Source organism: Cygnus atratus, chromosome 7 (assembly GCF_013377495.2).
Source record: "Cygnus atratus isolate AKBS03 ecotype Queensland, Australia chromosome 7, CAtr_DNAZoo_HiC_assembly, whole genome shotgun sequence".
NCBI lineage: Eukaryota > Metazoa > Chordata > Aves > Anseriformes > Anatidae > Cygnus > Cygnus atratus.
In genome coordinates this window covers 17,668,469-17,688,873 of record NC_066368.1, presented here as the reverse complement: position 1 = coordinate 17,688,873, position 20,405 = coordinate 17,668,469, and the positions used below count along the sequence as shown (strand labels likewise).

Below are 20,405 nucleotides of genomic sequence, written 5' to 3'. Positions count from 1 at the left end.
AGACACTTTACAGAATAATGTTTTTTTCACTTTCCCTTCTTTTTTGTCTTGATACATTAAAATGTAAACTTCCTGGTAATTTCTAGAAGAAATTCATTCAGGAGGTAGTTGAAATAAGCTTTAATGCATGTTTTTGCTCTCAAGCTAAAATCAACTACTTTTTCCATGATGTATTATTTACCAGAAACACACAATTCATTTTATTATTCAAAAGTATTTGTTTTTTAAAGTCAATATGTAAAATGCTAGTTTCTAGTTAATGTGAGATGTATTTTTTTTCCCTTTGAAAGGCTGGATAACACCTTAGAGGAAATTATATTTAAGCTGGTGCCTGGACTTCGAGAGCGTAAGTTTCTAATTTGGTTTTGGGTACTGGTTTGGGTGGATGGAGGGAATATGACTATTTCTAATGATAAACCTGTAGTACTGATTTTAAAATTCATATTACTGTTCTTTGATGTTAACTAGAGGAACTGCAGCGAGAAATTGAATTTTGGAAGAAAAACAAACCTCAAGAAAATGGACAAGGTGAGGTTTTGTTTTGTTTCTTCCTCCCTCAATGTTACCTCTTTCTAGGTAACTTTTCAGCTCCTCACGAAGCCCTGATCCTTCAAATGTTTGTGCATGTACATTTTTACTGAATTCAAAGATGACACAAACTCTTAACAAATCTATGTAAATATAATCTGGGCCTTCATTTACTGCTGCTTATCTTTTAACCAGTTGTTTTACAAACTCTAGCTGTTTTACCATTATTTTTGCATTTCCTTAAGCTCTCACAGTCATCATTCATGCACTTTTCCATTTGAATTCTTCATTTTCCTAATATTACATGCAGTAAGATATAGAATAACTTGAGTCTTTTTTACAGGTTATTTTCTGTTACTAAGTTTGACCAGCTGTGAAGTAGGAGGCTGTCAAGAATTAGTTATGACAAGTAGTAAAACAGTTTTCCACACATGCTAAACAATTGTTTTATATAGATTTTTTTTTTTGTAGTTGACCCATGGACTTTGAGAGCTCGTTATTGAGCTGCTAAGTCAGGTGTACATCTAACTGTTTTTAGGCCCCTTTAATTTTGCTCCAGGGTTTTAATGGCGTACCCTACTTCATTTTGGGGCTTTTTAAATATTTCTGAAAGGCTCTGCTAAACTTAAAAAAAAATACAAAACCCACTATTTTTAGTGAAGGATTGCTGTCACATGAATGTCTTGCAGTGCTTTTCTGCATTCCATTCTTTGTAATATCTTTTTTTCAACTTCAGAATATTTCATTTTCTTTCTTACTGGTTTTGTTCACTTGCGTTTGGCATCTGTTATAAGCGGCTGAGTTCTTCTCCTCAGTTGTATAGTTAAACGAAAAGGTACAAGACAGTTTAAGTTATATTAGTTTATTACAACATGTTAACATATACTTTCTCGGTTTAACAAATATTCAGAAAATATTTATGAAATACAGACCTGTTGACTGTTTTGAAAAACAGATTTATTGCCATATAAGTAAAGATGCACAGAGGAAAAGTTACATACAATTTGCAAATTTGTAGAATGTGACTTACTTTTAATCAATTTATTCTTCTGGTTCTTACCTTCCATAATTTAATGGTAAGCCTAATGGAGTTTAGTTACCAAATATAATGAATGATGGAATTGTTTTTTGAGTCACAAACTCTCACAATATAATTTTAAGCAGCCACAGATGTATCCAGCTTTGTTAGGGAATGTGTCCTTGGGCTATAGAAATTTGGCTCTACAAACCATTTGAAAGCCCTGATGATACACTGAGACAAAATATGACATATTTTTTCTGATATAAACAAGAATTTAGAATGTTGCCTGAGAATTAATTATTTTATGTGAACAATTTCAGTAAGAAGGGACCATTTCAGTTGTCAATACTATCCCCTGCAGTCACATAGTCTAGTTTAAGAGTCCGCCAGTTATGTACCACAGGTCCAGTGCAGTTCCCAACCTTAGCATTTAAGATCTGTGATAATATCCACAAAATTACAATTTTCACATTATCAAAAGGAGGAGGAAAAAAAAAAAGGCAAAGCATATCTCAGGCATTGGTGATATGCTGCACTACGAGAGTAGTTACTAGAGAGAATTTATGGATAATTGTGTGATACTGAAAAAAAAAATCCTTCCTGGTACTTTCCAGTCTAACCTGGAGAAAGCAAAGGGCAACCAGCTTTACATTGACTCATTCTTTGGCAATCGGTTTAACACTGACTATCTGAGAACAACACAGGAAGTAGACAATTCCCAGGATTTGCAAGAAAGATGAGGGAAAAAATGTGATACACCAAACTATGCCTTATGGAAAGAGGGGTGGAGTTAGGGAATTCTTTTATTTTTTTCTCTCTTCCATTCTTGGCTTGATGTTTTTAATTGTAGAATGCAGAGTCCATTTTGGTGAAATTAGATTTTTTTTTTTTTTTAAACTTGTATAATACTGAACTTTAGTATTGTGCCTTTACTGGGACATCACATTGATTTCTGGAGGTTGCTTCCACGAATATCATTACTTCTAACATCAGCAAGAATTTTCTTTAGTAAATAGATTGTCTAGTGCCTTTTAGTATATGGAGGAGCATTTGAGTTTTTATTAGAATATCTTGAAAGGTATGACCTTTGTGTGTGTGTACCTGTTTCTGATTTTATGTTTTAACAATTGGAAATTTGCTAATTTCTTTAGTTCTGTAGCTGGTTTGCTTTGCCTTTCAAGATTTTTCAAACCACATAACTAAATCTTCCCCCAAATCTATTTTTTTCCATTCTAAACAACTTAAAAATTGAAGAAAAAAAAAACTCATCTTGAATATGGAAACTAAATGAATTGTGAACTAATTACTGTGTCTAGAAGCTTAGGCATAGCTTGATATTCACTGAAGTTTTCATTCTATATTCCCATCTTAACTCTTGTAAGTGATGTAAAAAGTTTGTGGTAAGCATAGGAAAACAGCTAAATTTGATTTTAAAGTTTTCCACGAAATGCAAAAGTAGCTTATTCAAGTTACCTGGGCGTAACTTGTGATAATGTTTTATTCCAACAGAGAGCAGACTGTGTTTTAAATCAAAATAAGTTAAGTTGGGGGTACAAAAAATTATGAATGTATATGACACTGTACACTATTTCAAAAATGTAAAAATTACTCCTTTTTATGGTTCTTTGGTTATTTTTTTTAACCTATGCTCCACCCTCATGTAGATAGCCTTGCTGGTTTTAGGATTCGAATTCAGAAATTCAAATTCAGAAGTTCTAAAAGTTTGAAAACTGTAAGAGATGGTACCTTTTCTGAAGAGTTGGATGTTTAATCATTTGCTGTCACATAGAAATATTTTGTGTGTGTTTTACATTAAAATTCCAGTAGTAAAACTTCATTTTCAGAGATTTTTTTAATTGATCAATATAAGTATATACTGAACTAAAATTGTTGCGTTAACGTGAAGAAAAATACACTTGAAAATGAAGTAGGAAAACGTTTTTTTGTTTGTTGCCACTGTGACTTTTAATTGTTTTACACTTAAATAATACAGTCTGCATATTTTACAGATGAAAGCCCCAAAGCTGATAAACCCAAAGTAGATGAGGAATGTGATGAAAATGAAGAAGATAAAGACTATCACAGGAGTGACCCACAGATTGCTATCTGCCTTGACTGTTTACGCAACAATGGGCAGTCAGGAGATAATGTAGTAAAAGTGAGTAGTAAAAATAATCTGTGTTGTTATTGTTGGCAGAATAGCAGGAACCAAATCATTCTGTAACAATTAGCAATAAATTTTAACAAGAGATCGTTGTCCTGTCTCCATTTCCACATTCATTTAGTCCTTTTGTTTGAGACAATTCCATGCATCTCAGAATTTAAAAAAAAAAAAAAGTTTTCTTGTTTATCTTTTTTGTAGATTATAGTATCTTCCAGCATTGATAGTAGATAACTGTGTTACCCAGCAGATTACAGAATAGCACAGAAATATTAAAAAAGTTAGCTGTAGTTGAGCTACCTCACGCTTTCAGGGTTGTTCTTCATATATGTTGTGCATTGAATGACTGGGATCCAAATCTTCTTTCAAAGAAGTGAACAAAAATGAACCGATGATGCTATTATGAATTAAAAGACTGCAGTAAAATGATTACTGGTTGAACAAAAATATCACTTACAGCTAGCTGTTCTTGACAAAAAAATTGCTTACATGCTATTTAATGAAAAACAAGAATGCATAGTTCCATAATTTCTAACATGCATTTTCTGTTCTGTTGTTGCTTTAGGGTTTAATGAAGAAATTTATCCGCTGTTCCACTCGAGTGACTGTGGGAACTATTAAAAAGTTTCTCAGCTTAAAATTAAAACTTCCAAGTTCTTATGAGGTACATTTGAAAGAACAATGCTTGTATTTTTATTGCATTGCAAAATATTAGATTTTTATGAAACTCAATCATATTTAAACTTGAGGAATATCTTTAAGTCTGAGTCGCTAAGTACTATTCAATGTTCTAAGGTATATTTTCTGTCCTTAAATGGAAGTCCTCGTTTTATCACAATGGCTAAAACTTTCTAACCAATAAACTCATACAGTTGTAATAATTTGAGAGATAAATTAGTTTAGGTATTTTTATGTGAAAATAAATGCTCTCTCTTTTCATGTGGCTAATAAAAAAGTTACTTTATGAACTTTTCAGCCAATAGCTGTTGGGGAAAGGAGAGATGAACTAGACATACACCAAGTTATTCTTCAATTTCATTTTCTTTAGATATAAAAAACAATCCAGTCATTAGGAAGAAGTAACAAAAAATACCATTTGAATATTTGAATCTTTCAAAAGGAAGAATTTTTTTACATACGTGTATATATATTTATATATATATATATATATATACACACACACACACACACACACCTTCTCTGGATTTACGTGGAATTTTGTGGAGAGAGGGGTGGGTTGCAGAGTTATAAACTTGAGTTTATCACGTTATTGTGATGTGTCAACTAGCCATTTTGTTGTCATTTGGTTTTGTTTTACATTAATTTAATCTCACTCTGACACCTTAAAGTTCTGTGTTATGTGGTATCTGCTTACTTCAAAATTTTAACATTTTTTTCCTCTTAAAAGTAGGAAAGCATTTATGGCTATAGTAATGAAAAAACAGCCGTAGGTTTTCACTGGAGGGTAAACTTAAGATGCTATAATACAGTTTAAATCAGTCATCTTTAACAGTAAGATAAACACCTTTTTGCTTATGCCTTTAGTCCTCAAGTTAATGAAGAATCATGTCTTTATACTCAGAAATGCATTTACCTTGTAATTTATAGTTATTTTTAAACTAAAATTTTTAGGTTAATTCATAACTTATTTTAAAAAGCTGACAATTACAGTACTTTGGTTTTGTAAGTTTGGGTTTGAAAGGGCATTGCAGAGTACCTTCAATATGCAACAAAAGGCTTTCTCTTCAAACAGACACTGTGTGGCATTGATAAATAGAGGAAACATTTATCTACTAGCGATTTTCTACCTAGTTTAGTAGATTTTCTTCTGTCAACATTTTCATTGAAAACATAAAAGTGAAAAAAATAAATTGGAATACTACTGTACAAAATAGCACATTGTCAGTATGTTGGATTTATTAAGATTTGATGCATATTTGTGATAGAATCACTGTATTATAATAGAAGTTCTGGGATTAATTCTCAGAGGTTCTCTTAAGAGTTTATTTAGTCATTAAAATTTTGCATAAGTTTGTCTTACTGTTTGTTCTATTGTATTTTAAGCTGGATGTACTATGCAATGGAGAAATCATGGGAAAGGATCATACTATGGAATTCATCTATATGACAAGATGGAGACTAAGAGGCGAAAACGTAAATGCTGTTACATTATTAATAGATGATGTTTTGGTGCATTTATTGTAGAGAGTATACATGCTTTCACAGCTTGGCACAAAATATATACCCTGACCCTTCAAAAACCCTGAATTTAAAAATTGATTTTGCATGACTTCTGGATTTCTTATTTTAAAAAGGATCTAGTGAGTGAAACTCTGCAGCAAGTATATTGTGTAGAATCTGAAACTTAAAATTAGCAGGTATACAGAGTTTTAATAGAAGTCCTGCTCAGAATTTTAAGTCAGCTATCTGAAAACTCCAAGCACTTATTCTCTGCAAATTTCCCTTTAATGACCTTTTACATCTTAATAGTTAAGGAATCTGCATCTGACAGTTCTTTATTTAGAATTTGTTTTATTGAGTCGGTAATAAACCGTAACACTGAAAAATTATGGGAGAAATCTAATTGATTTATGATTGTTGCTGTTAATACTAAACCCATGTTATTTAGCTATGTTGTATAACAAACACTAACATCCAGGTAACACAGCTAGAGGTGTTTTTCTTCTTGTATGTGTATATTTTAGAATATTTGATTTATTAAACAACCTTTCTTTCAGGTCTGATATTGTTTGATTTAGTAGCTCTTATATTTCCTTGTATACTAAGTATTTTTTTTTTATTGGAGGTCATACCTCCATTTCTTCTCTTTCAATATATATATTCATTTGTTTGCGTGTGTCTATTGATTGCTCTTCACTCCTTACTCCTTACTGCTTTATGCTACAAGCAAATTTGTTGCCTATCACTACCAGTGGGGGCTATATTGGAGCACAGCTAAAGTTATGCACTTCAGTTAGTTTATTAATCTGTAGAAAATTCCAAACTTTCTATACTCTTTTTAAGCTTTCTAGTACTTGGAATTAAAATGCACTGGGACTTGGACAGAGAAGACAGAGGATTAAGCACACTGTGGAGTTAACGATTCAAAAGTTTCTTAAAGTTTCACCTTAATCTGGAGGGAAAAAAAAAAAAAGAAAAAAGGGTGAAAAAATTCATAGGAACTAAGGGTGTTAATGTGTATAGGAAAGTATTAATTACATTTGAAAATAATATTGCACTGAAATTTGATGTTTACTGAAACCCCAAACTATACCAGTAACACCCTAAGTACCATTTTTCTAGTACTGCCTTGACACCAGTGGTATGTGTTTGCCTAGCCATTTTATATTTTGTTAGCACTCGTTGTACTATTAGGAAATGTTGAAGCAACAACTTTAGTGATAACAGATTTTTGTCATGAAATTTAGTCCTGCAGACCATGCCTACAGATGGACCTTTGGCAGTTGCACTGGTTTGTAAGCAATGGTAATAGCCATCTTGACAAAAAGGACATTATTTATACTGGTTAATTTTTTTCAAAAGTCTCAGAACTATCATTTTAACCTTAAATGAATATAAAAGTTGACAACTTTTGCTTAGATTTGTAAGTTATGTTTACATACACAGAATATAGTCAGGTAAGGGTTCATCTTTTCCTTTATGTAGTTTTAAATCATTCCCCTGAAGTAAGAGATGACAAACTAAAACCTGTAAAAATTACATTGTGCTGGTGATAAATCTGGTATCATCTGGGCTTCTAATTTTGTTTTCCCTAACTTTGTTGGGTCCTGTTATAAAACAGAAGTTGCAATGGTGATTAATTAACGATCTCTTCTTTTGGATGAAGATCAAGTAAATCCATTATCTTTGTCTTTGGTAGTATTCACTGTGAGCTTTTGCTGGCACACCTGTGGACCTTTCAAGAGGTAGCATAGTTAAGTGAAAAGATCCATTTATTCGTTAGAGAATTCTTTCTTGTTTTAAACAAGTAAATAAATTTTAAATTTTACATTTGAAAAATAAATTAAAAAATAAAAAAAGAGAAATGTATATGTCCAGCTGTGGATGCCTCTTATCTGATCAGAAAATCATCTCCTTCGCAGTTTCGGTGTCAGAACTGCTCATCTTCGCAAGTCTGCTCACAGGATGGCACTTTATATCAGGTAAGAGGCACTCACGACTGTACATATTACAGTCAGTAAGATCCTGTCAACACTATAGTTGTAATCCAAATTGTGGAGTTTTTATATCATCTCACTATAAAGTGTGCAAACACCATGAGCAAGGGCTATTTTCATTCATTCAAAAATAGCTTTATCGAATGAATAAATATACTCGATTCAAATTATCATATTTTATGTGCTTAAAAGATAAGATTTTTAATTTTCATTAGGCCAATTATCTTGTTTCATTCTGTAGTTGGATATCAACATCAGTGTGGAAGTGTTATCTAGCTTCATCCTTCTAAGTGTTGTCTCATCCTTCTAACAAGTAGCATTGGGCAGTCACTGACAAAGGATCAAAACTGAAGAGTGAACCAAAAAAGACCACGCTGGTTTCATATTTTTAAGGCACTTCGTATGTTCTTTTTAATGGAGAGAAGAAGTGTTAATGCTTTCTGCTACGATGTTCTTTTCACTTCTTTTCAAATTAGAAATGGAATAATGACTTACCTGCAGAATATAACAAACAAAAACCTCCAGAGTCTGCAAATCGAAGTTGATTCCTAGATTTCATTGATCAGCTTGGTGTTTTTTTTCTCTATATATCAAGCAATGTTTCAGTTTGCTCATTGAGCATTTTGAATTGAATTAATTTCTTCTAAAAGTAACTTTGAAAGTCTGAAGTAATGTTTTTACTTGAGAAAAAAAATGATAGAGGGTTGCTCCTGCTGTGGATGGGAGTGATCTGCTTTACAGTCATGCCTACCTCACTACCTATACTCGCTCCACCATATTGCATTTTATTAGTACAGTTGGTTTGTATTTTTTTGTAACAGCACTTATTTACATGGCAAATTTTTCAGTGAGGTCTCTGCCTATATGCACTTCCAATTAGAGTTGAGAACTTTTAGATGCAATTTATGTAATCAAAGTATTTGTTTTGAAGCATGAAGAACAAGTGAAATAGCATTTAAAAAGGTGATAGCCATATCCTAGCTGAGAAAATCAGACCAATTTCTTATACTACAAATACATTTGTTAATTACACATGGTGCTCCCTGTCTTCTCTACTAAATGCTCTTGCTACTGCTGAATACTTCTGGTTTTATGTTTTGATTTCTCTGCACTCCAGTTTTTTAAATCCTCAGCAAGTATGTTCACATTTAGTTCTGCTGATCATTTCAGTACCCTAGCATGAAAAGTTCAAGCTGTGTAGGTCTCTGCAGTGGTACCTTTCTTTTTTTGGTCTCTGAATTTTGTCTGTCTTGCATTTGAAGGATGTAGTAAAATATTACTGGTTTTAATGATAGCTTCTATAATAATTCTTGACTTTTCCGAATTTGCAATAAAAAAGACTTAAATTATCTATGCCCTATGGCAGAGGCTACTTAAGCCCATGCAGTTGCTGAAACAATAAGATTTTCCTGATTTTTATGCTATAGAAAATGATCAGTAAGTTCAGAGGAAAATGTCAGACTTAAATGAAATGCTGACAGAGCGAAAAAAAAAAAAAAGAGATGTTAACAACTTCCAGCAACAAGCACTGAGATATTCTATGACACTTTCTGGAAGCCTGTTCTTACCTCTCATACCACAACAGTTTTGTCCAATTAAGGGATCCAGATAATTTATTTGCTAATTTTTCCCAATAAGAACTAATAAAAATGTATTGCTAGATCTGAAGTTGAGGAGTTTGGATTTCAGGGAGGGGGAAAAGTCAGCCCTCATTTTTCAGTAAATCAGTTGACAGCAATTTGACCTGAGTTTGTTTGTTTTTTTTGGTGGTGGTAGTGTGCTTTTTTTTTTTTTTAATACCAGAGGAACCTAGCTCCTGTAAAAATCAAACTGTATACATCATCTATAGATGGACCTTGTTTTACAAAGTATAAAATTTTAGGATTATGTCAGCAGCGCAGACATAAGAGGATTTATTTGAACATTCCAGTATGTGTCATAAAACATAAAAATCATGAAATACATAAAATTCAGATATAGGAATTTTATATTTATAACAAATAATTACAGTTGACTTAGAGATAAGGTATAGATTTGAAGTACAGCTATGGAATTAATTGTTGAAATGTATAGAATTATTTCATATATATAAATAAAACTGATTGCAATATATATGTATCATAGGGATAAGCTCTGGCTATTCTTAAGGCAAACTTTAATTGCATTTCCTTAGTATTTTTTGTGAATTATATCTTCATGTTATTCTTGTCTGTTGTTGTTTTTCTCTTGCTTTTGTTTTTAGTCTTATCCTATGGTACTTCAGTATCGACCTAGAATTGACTTCGGTTAGACCAAAGGGCCAGATCCCACTGAGATGAATCCTGCACTATTTGTTTACCCATCGACAGATTGCACAATGAATGGATGTGCCTGGATTAGGGGGACACAACCAGATTTTCAGCATGCAAATAAGGACATTGTCTTTCTTAAAATTGTCAGTTGCATCTTTGTTGTTTCTATTAGAGCAAGCCAAGTGCCATTCTGCTACTGAAATGTGCATAAGATATTTGTGAATTTTACAAGTGTGCTGCAAATCATAGCCAAAATCATGAAGTGTACAGTCAAGATTCAAAAACTATGGAATATTTTTGCTTGTGTGTTAGAAAATTTTTCTGGTCCTAATATTGATTACACTAGCAAAATGGCAAAGTGCTCATTCCATGTGGTGTTGCAGTTTCACACACTTACTATTTTACTGAATATTGTTGTTTAAATCATAGAGTACTGTACAAATAGCTAAGGATTATACCTTGAAGATATTTTGTATAGAAAATATATTTAGAAAAGTGGTGATTGTGCCACTACCTTTTTCTTGATAAGCTTCTCATGGGTCCAGGTATAGCTCACTCATGAGTGTGCAAGAGTTCTTTTGTAGTGAATGAAGATTAATTACCCTTAACAAGAGATGTTTAACATGATAATTCAAAAAAGTAATTTTAAATTGTCTAAATAGACTCTGCCAATATTGCTTAAAAGCATAGCAGCCTTTGTGATTGCACTTTTCTATGGCTACCCTAAAGATTGGAATTTGGGATACAGTTATTTTTGGAAAATGGCTTCTGGTCAGGTTACATTTCTTCTAATAAAGCCTTCATAAAAATGAAGTTAAAATAATTTATCTATGAAACAAATTTCACTGTCGGGTTACAGCCAAGGCAAAATTTACACATAGTTATTGCACTTCATGGTAAGCACTTCCTTTTAAGATTGGGTGAAGGAGCACTTCCTTTTAAGATTGGTTGAAGGATATGCTAATAAAAAATAACATAGCTTTAATTACATTATATATCTCTTGTGAGTATCTGGGGCTTAGAATTCATTGTAGAAATTTTTCACTAGTTGAAGCCACGTCATAAGACTATTTCCATAAAATTAGAGGCAATGCAATACTGAAGATAAGCAGTCTGACCAAAATAATTGTTTGGATCATTGTTTTTTTCCTAAGATCTGGTAGTGCTGGATAGAAGAGTGATTGTTGCCTTAGGTATTGCAAACAAAATTGTTCAAGTATAGAATGTTTATTGAGGTTTCTGGTAATGTTGCAGGGAGCATAGTAATGCATGTTTCCTGTAGTCTTCCATTGTCTTTGCTCTGCTTAAAAATCAAATGAGTTTTTTACTTCACATTCTGTGGAGATATCTGTAGTTCAGTACCTTTATATAATTTTTACTTAATACACACCTGCTAGTATTGTAGATATCTATTTACTTTCCTATGCCTTTTGCATACAACAGAAAAGAACCAAATCAACTTTTCAGAAGCTAATCTAGTCGTACTTAGGTCAAAGTGAAAATTCTATCTTGAAAACCTTGGGATCAGGTATGAAAGATAGATGCAAGGCTGTAACTCCTTTTTAAATGTATATTCACGTACATTGGTATGTTTCTGTAGGAGAAGCGTGTATGCTGTGGATTAAATCTGGCCCCCTTAGTGTTTGCAGGAGTTGCAACGTTGATGACCTGAGGAATCCATACATAGTTAGGTTAAGTCCTGCCATTGCACTCCAAAGCCCGTATGACATGCAGAAATAAAGATGCTGTCGGTAGCAGTCTGTATAGGAAACCTGCCATTGCAGGTCAAGGTTGCACATATTGTGCAGATGCCAGTGAACCTAGGGAAGCAGAATGTTCAGGAAGGTGCTGCTCCTTTCTACAGGCATAACGTGCTGACTGGTACAGGCACTGCTTCGCCCACCCTGTGGGTGGGAACAGGGCCACATGCTGGCTGCAGGAAGTGGTCATCTTTTTGTCCACACGGTGTATAATGTGCTGCTACTTGACAGAAGTGAGAAGAGACTCCATGTAGGGAGGGCACCGTTTCTTTGCAGAGAAAAAGTTCTTTGTGTGCATGGAGGTCCTTCTCATGGAGCAGCTTGTCAGATCAGAGCATGCATTCTAATTGCAAGTCATTGTAACCTTTAGTATATACAATTGTTTTATATGGTATAAATAGGATATTATTTGTAAATATTTACATGCACATGCAAATGACACCTTACAGTTTTTTATATATTTCACGTGTTTTTATACCAGAATTTTCACTGTAGATTCACCTAACATAAAATGGCTGTTTCAGTTTCTCATGAAACAATACTACTCTACAGCATAATTTCTGCTTGGTTTGGGGGACACTTTTTTTTCTCAAGAATTGCTCTTGCTGTTTTGACAAATTTGAACAGATTTGATGGGGAAAAAGAAAAAGAACAACGTGTTAATTTTAATGCATTTTCAGTTGTCTTACACAGAAGTTTTCATCCAGCGAGCAGGACCTTTGAAATTTAACTGCTTTGTGATGTTTTCTGAATGACATCCCAATGGAAGATTTGATGTTTAACGACTTTATGTATTCACAATTCAGAGAACCATGAATTTGTCTTGATCAAAATTGGATACTGTTAATTCATGGTATTTTTTGGGTGTAACTTAAAGCTAGTTTACAGAAGGCAAATCTTCATTTTAAGTATGGAAAATACAGATAGATATGATTTAACGTTCCCAGCTGAGAATTATGGCCTTAAATGCTTTTAAATGCATATAATCTAGCCAACTACCTACAATTTATGCATTTCTGATTTGATGACACAGCGCCTGAGTGGTGTTCTACTTTAATAGGTTTTGTAGCAGTGAAGTGCCAGTGAAATACATGTCTAAACTGGGCAGCTTGTATAACACAGGCATCACCTTTTTTACAGGAAAATTCTCTTCTGTATTGTACGTATGTGCCATGTGTCTACAGATAGGCATATTTGATTCATTTGTGCCAATTAAAAATACCTGAACAACATAGGAATGTGAGAATGCATGTACAGATTCCTGTGTGCCAAAGATGGAGTAAGTGGAACGAGTAGTAAGCGTTCTACTAGAACTGCACCATATTCCGTCACAGAGCAGATTACTGTATACAGTGCACACTTTCTGAATGTTTCCATGACAAAGTGTCACCACTGCATGTTTGTAAAGAATAGGAACATAAAAGAAGTGTTGCTGCAACTGTTTTTCTTAGGCTTTCCCGTATTGTCAGTACCTAGCTGCAGAAGAGTAAGACCTAAAAAATTCGACACTACTACCTAACCTTGCTGTCTCTTATTTAGCACATTTGGTGCTTTTTTTTTTTTTCTGAAAGAGAAGAATTGTCTCTGCTTTTGTTTTGGGTAACATATTAATGAAAGTTTTAAGCAACTTTTCATTGGGCATAGCTGTATGCTGCATTTGTCTAGTAACGAACTAGCTAGAATTTACAAGTGAGATCCTATAAAATCTCAAACAGTATAGAATTCGATAATCAAGAAATGTATTTTCCATCATGCCTTGCTACAGTGCTCCTAGCTAAGGGCCTAGTCCTTTAAAACACATTTTTATTTGGATGAAATACCAAATAATATTACTACGATAATCTTAAGTGACTCATCACTACTGTACTTACTGCTCACATGAGTTCTTCTGGGATTTGGGTCCTAGCAGTATGCAACACTCTTTAAGTATATTGGGCATACTCAGCTAGCTTGCAGCTATTAGTCAAAAAATAGTAATAAATAAAAATAAAAAAAATATGAAAACTATTATTTTGACTTTACCGAAAATGTTATATAAAGTGCCTGATTATTAATACAGAATATATTTTAAAACCATTATTTGCATTTGGCAGGGTAATATTTCCTTCTGTATCTTATCAATGGTCTTAATATCTTCAGCAAGAGTATTTCATAATTCTTCTGTATTGAGAAGCCTTCTTTCATGTGAAACAAGCAGAAAAATAAATGTTCTGTCAGTTTTTTTTCAATTTCAAATTATCTGTCTCAGTAGAAACTATATGAAAAGAATACTTGTATATTGAAATTATTTCATTTTCTGTGTGAGGTGACCTTGAATTCTGAATCTTGATCTTTTTTCTCCTAGGCTCCAAAGATTTGACTCTACTTTTCTCTGCTGCAGTTATCAAAAACAGTTCCAGTATATCTGTAGGAGAAGAGATTATCACATTCCTTTTAGGCATAAGATAGACTCTCTCTTCTCCACTGCAGACAAAGTGATGGTGCAGAGTTCCCATCTCATCCATTCTACATGTAATTTTTAGGGATGGCTTTGTAAGAGAAGTAAAGAATTTCTCTGCTGCTTTCTAAAATAGCAAAAAGTGCTAGTGTTTAGTCTTTAATTGAACCAATCACTGAATTGTATTGTTCCTTTTGCTTGCAACAGAAGGAATAGTCTCCAGCTCTGCCAGGTACTACAGCTGGTAGAAATTCTGTAGAATAGACAATTGTTCAAAACCAATCTTAAGTCACAAAATAAACATACTGAGCCCTGTTTATAGAGGGACTGCATAAAGTACTGGTCAAACACATAGAATAATCAAACTCATTTTTATCCTGGAAAAGACCCAAAGCAGTTAAGACATGTTCCTATCCACAACAAGTATATAAACATTGTAGAGATGCTTAAATCAAGAGCGTGGTCCAATTTCTTCACTTAAACTAGACAAGCTGAAAGCAAATGTTCAAGAAAGTGAATAATTATAAAAGGTTAATTTGATGATTAATTTGCCCTTACAAAGGGACAATCACGTAGGTACAGCCACTACTAAGATGGAAGAATGTGTGGCGTGTCCCTTCACAGTTACAACCCCGCAAATCTTCTGGTCTTGTAGTATAAAAATAGTTTCATAGCTAAGGCTGAACAGGATGGAGATTCTCTTAAGAGCCAGGGACTATTAAAAGAGTTTGCAGAAGAAAGCAAAGCAAAACAAACCTAGACTATGTGACAGACCTCCTTTTGCAGTACAGATACCAAATTGCTGATTGTTATGACAGCACCGTTTTGGACAGAGAGCACACCTGAACTGAGTCCAGAAAAGCTCCACAGCGTCAGTTTTCTAGCTGTGAGAGCCAGCAGGTGACACTCTGCATCTCCACTGCATGTCTTAGAACAAGTTAGAAGCAGGTGCCACCCTGACATTAAAAAAGCTAATGCTTAATGCCAAAGAAATTCATGTTTTCTTTTGGAATTAAGTTAGTGTCTCCTGGATTTCACCAAAATGTTAACAGTTCTGCATTTTGAATCCTTTATACCCAATTTGAATGAGATAATGCTTCCGTGAGGTGTTCAGCTAGAGAAGTTTGTTTGAGGAAGGATCACAGTCTACTGGAGCATGTTCCAGGATGGATTCCAAGATTCAAGGAGTTTGATTCACGCTAAAGGAAATGTGAAAAGCTTCCAACTGCTCCAACTATTAGTTTTATGATGTATGGGGAGTCTAGTCTTCAGGCCTCAGTTGAAATGTCCTTTTGTAGGGATGTCCTCCAAAAGACTTGTAATATTTTTTCTTCGTAAGCAGATCTACTTGTTTAAATTTTTTGTTTTGTTTTTGTTTTTTTCCACTACTATACTGCCCTTAGATCAGGTAAAAACATCAGATTCCAGAATAGGAGATCTATTAAGGGATTTCTAACTGAGAGATTCTTCCACCCAAGTTATGTGATATACATCTTCTGAAGTCAGGTAGCTTGCTGACACAGTTAAAAAGGATGTCGTTTTGCTCTCTAGCAAGCAGTGTGAATCCACGCAGTGCTGGTGTGTGGCAATGAAATGGAAGAGCTCTGTAGACTGGTGGATAAGCCCAGGCTACCTTTTGTACCTGTACAGAACCAGAGAGCTGGTTCAGTAGACTCAGGATGGAGGAGACATTCTGGAATGAAAGGTGTCTGCAAGTGGATTTTTTTTTCTCTAATCACATTAATTTTAACCAAAGAGAGGCATTAATTGGAATTTGCATGTTTATCTAAACCATACAGTGTACTTTTATTTGAAGTAACGTGTATTTTTAGCAAAAAAAAAATCTAATAAGGTGTAACAATGTGACAGATAACAGGGTGAGATGAACAGAAGTAGTTACTGTGCATTTTCCTTTTTCGTGATTGTGATTGGACAGCAAAATAAGGGTTAAGAGTTAGTTGCTATATCAGGTACAAGATTGCTGCAACAGTAAAACATTTGTGCTGCTAGTTAACATACTGAGGTTTGTGTTACAAATGAAGTTGTAATAAAGATGTTTACTAAGAAAGTGAGAGGCACATATTTTATGATGGTATTCTACTCCTAAAATTGTTTTGTATTATAGCATATTGAGTAAATAGACATTCTTGCTGTTCTCTCATGAATTTTGATGCAGTAAAATGAAACTTGCCCCCTTTTTACTGAAAAATATAACTAATTGATTTTAAAATATTTTTTGTTGTCAGATACTTAGTTTGTTCACAGAAAAAGTTTCTTTAAAAAACAAATTATTTTTATGGATAATCTGATTGCCTAATAGTTTTAAATGACTTATTTAATACCAAAGTTAAGCCACCCAGAAACTGACTTGGAATAAGGCACTGGCGCGCAGTGGTGGAGAGCTACATCTGGAGCTTGTCCAGCAGAACTTCCTGGTGGTGACTGTGTGTCACCAACTCAAGGGGTAAGGCGTCCCTACAAGTTTCCAAAACAAACTATAAAACAAAAACGGGACTAGCGTAAAGTTAACAGACCTAGAGTAGCTCTATGAGTATAGCTAATGTTCAAAAAGAGCACAAAGGCTTGCATTACTGATGTGTCTGCTATACCTGGCCTGTGAACTAATCAAATACTTCGGTGTGCTGTCAATCCTGTAAACCTTCCGAAGCACAAAATATTCACCAAGCTACTTTGGCGTTTTCTAGTTGTAGTTCAGTGATATTTTGGAGGGTGTAAAGGACAGACTTGGAAGATGAGAAAATATTGTGTTTTACAGATTTTTATAGATATTTTTTTAGCAAATGGCATTGCTGTCCTCAACGTGAGACCATTGATTAGCAAGAAGTCGATTATTTTACTTGTGCAGTATAAAATACAATAAAGAAATCTAAATACCCTAACTTCTTTTTCCAGAATAGTGAATAACTAAACTGGAAAGTAATAGGGCAAGTTAATTATTTAGTTGACTGAAATATTTCATTCTAAAAACTTACCGGTAGTAATTTTTTTCTCAAATACGAGCTTCTTAAAATAAGCATGAAGCAGTGCGTCATTTTTTCCCTTATTGCAGACTTAACTGTTGACAGGAAAGTTATTTTGCCTTTTTTTTTTTTTTTTTAATGCAGAGCCTGAATTGTTGGATGTTCCAGGCTCCTGAATAGATGCTATAGAGTTAGTCTCAATGGATTTTCTTTGGGATGGGGGCCTAAGTGTCCTTATATAAGCTGTGATCCAAGTTATGATAAGAAAGGAGCCTATGGTGAGCAGTAATAATGTTCTAATGCTTCCTTGCATTTGATCAGTAGCTATTGGTTTTTAATATAACAGCCCTCACAGTACTTAGGAACTCATAGAACATACTGTGTTGTTATGTTGCTAATTTGTTTTAAAATATAAAATGTTTTAAGCTTTTTGTCAAAAGTGATAACATCATATTACAAATAAACCTTTTTGTGGTTGTAAAATTTAGCTTATAAATCATTCAAATTGAAGTGAAAAAACACAGGTCATTGTTAATGACAGTCTATCCTACTATTAAGAATATATGTATTTTTGTAAAGGAAAAGCACTTGTAGATATTTAATCAGTCCAATATCTATCTATGTTAATGTTTTGGAAAAAAACAAAATGCTGCTTACAGAATCACTTACATATTTTTATTTGTTGTGCTCAGATGCATTTTCTGTTGATTTATGGAATGTTTATTCTGTGTGAAGCTGTATAGTTAGTACAGCTGGGCTAAATGCATTTCTTACCTGAACTTAATGAAATGGATGTAACTCTGCTATCACATATTCTGTCCGATCAGAAACCTGTTTGCAAAACATACATTGGTGGTGCTGTTTTTCATCTTCGATATTAGCTTCATCCTGCTTTAGATCATTTCTACTTCATAATAATTATAAAAATACTAGCAGACTTTTGTGGTGTTTGTGTTTTAATAGATGTTTTAGGGCATATTTGGTTATTCAGTTATATCTTATTATACTTACGAACATTTATATACAACAGTGACAAAAATTTACGTATGGTGTTTAAAATGCGGTTCCCCCAGATGAAAAATGTGCCAGATTAGTCAAGTTTAATAATTTTCCTCCAAAGGAAACTACTGCTAGGTACATGCATGGAATTTGATTGCATCACTAAAGTTTATGAATATTTGTACAAATAGTGTTTTGTTTTTTTGGCTTTTTTGTTTCTTTGTTTTTAATCCAGAATAATTAATTTCTTGTAACATTTTGAGGCTATTCGAAACTTCATCCTTAACTATATTTTGACTCAATATAGTGGATTTACACAGTTTCAAAAAAAAAATCAAAACAGAATTTTATTGGAGATTTTTATTAGAGACTGGTGACCACATTTGTTTGTAGTTATTCATGTACAGTCCAAATTTTATTTACTTGTTTCAGTGGGATTCTACAGGGTCTTCTCAGTGGTTAAAGTCTTCAGTGGAGTTACTTTGTGTAGTTCTCATTGTAGCTAAGACTCGAAGTGGCCCAGAGGTCCCACTTCCTCACTGAATTTTCTTTCATGGTTGGCTTGTTCAATGTCTAACTAATATTGTTTAAATCTAATCTTATTATACTAACCTTCCTGTAAGTAAATAAGTTTTGCAACATTCAATGTATACACTAGCAGTAGTTTCAGTGTTATAAACACAGCTGAGTAAATACTTGCAGAATTGTGAAATAAGGGGAGAATTTCACTTGAACTATGAATATTTGTCACAACAGTATCTTATTAATATGCATGCTTCACAAAGATCGGTCAGTGATCAGTTTCTAATGTGTTTTATTATTTGAATATTGTACATATTTATAACTTTTCTTAAGAGCTTATTTACATATGGATTTATTGGGGGTCAACATCTCAGGGTCCACAAAGTAGCATTTTAAAAACTTAAATCCATTTGGGCTATGAATGCAATACCAGTATTGCAGTCTTGTGTCTCCTAAAGAACCAAATACTTTGTGTTTCAAAGTGTTTAAAAACATTGTAAATTTCATCCAGTTCTACCAAAGGAATATTTTTTCATATGTGCTGATATCATTAGAAACTGAGTTGTGGCCCTGGAAAAAATGAGATGCCTATAACTGAGTTAGCACTAGAGAGCAATTTAACAATTAGGTAAATGAAGTGCTGGCACTAATTTCCATTTTGGCAAAAAGCTGTGGTATTGCCTTTTGGTGCATGTTTGAAGATGCATCTACATTTGTAAACAAGGTTTTAGAGCAGTAGCTCACGCAAACCCTGTAAATGGACCTGTTCGAATCTTGTGTATTAAATATGATTGATATGTAATATTTATAATTATGTAACTACTTGTAAGTTTCAGTACCAGTGATGTTAAATGGAGTGCTTCATGCTAATGTCAAGAATGTTCACAGCACCTTTATAACCACTGATAACAAATTGCAATTTGGTATGACCCATGTGATGCAAGATGCCTCTAGCCCAGTTGGATTAATTTTATAAAAAAATCTAGATGAGCAAGAAGTATAACTAATCTGCTTACTAGCACTGAATTGCTCCTTTCTCAAAGCAATAAATATATTCATGTTGTAACATCTGTTGTGCAGCCTACATTCGAGTTGTTTTGTTGCATTGTTTCTATATAATTTATTTTGTGCAATAAAAAAATCTCTGGTTTTATCTGACTTTTCTCTAATTTGTAATAATACTTCAATTAAAACCTTTGCTAGCTTTATGGCTTAGTCATGGAAGTAGGTGTACTATCAACTCACAGAAATGCAAAATTGAAAATGGAATGCAGAAATGTTTTACCTTATAGAAAAAGCAGAATATACTTAAATGGCCTAATTTTGTTCTCATTAATGTCAAAGGGAGCATTACCATTCATTTTCATGGGTGCAAAGCCTGCCAAGCACTAAAGTTGACTGGATTTGGCACCCCATCTGCAAAATATACACACATACTGAGTTATTGAGAAGAAAAACAATGGAGGAAGAGATATTATTCAGGAAAACTCGTGTTTTTTATCTGAGATGTGAAACCTGTAATACCGC

At 33.5% G+C, this 20,405-nt stretch overlaps 1 protein-coding gene across 4 annotated transcripts in view; it reads left to right on the top strand.

The window, feature by feature from the left end:
* PCGF5 (polycomb group ring finger 5) overlaps positions 1 to 20,036 on the top strand; it is a 61,253-nt gene extending 41,217 nt beyond the window's left edge. For 2 of the 4 annotated variants that reach the window (XM_035564915.2, XM_035564841.2), the window contains exons 4-10: positions 291 to 346; positions 469 to 528; positions 3,559 to 3,707; positions 4,276 to 4,374; positions 5,775 to 5,864; positions 7,814 to 7,873; positions 10,131 to 20,036. In XM_035564915.2, the coding sequence (XP_035420808.1) occupies positions 291 to 346; positions 469 to 528; positions 3,559 to 3,707; positions 4,276 to 4,374; positions 5,775 to 5,864; positions 7,814 to 7,873; positions 10,131 to 10,178 (562 nt within the window). In that variant the 3' untranslated portion in view covers positions 10,179 to 20,036. The remainder of the gene's footprint in view (positions 1 to 290; positions 347 to 468; positions 529 to 3,558; positions 3,708 to 4,275; positions 4,375 to 5,774; positions 5,865 to 7,813; positions 7,874 to 10,130) is intronic. The other 2 variants (XM_035565083.2, XM_035564996.1) reach the window with 1 other exon arrangement.
* Positions 20,037 to 20,405: the final 369 nt, after the last annotated feature.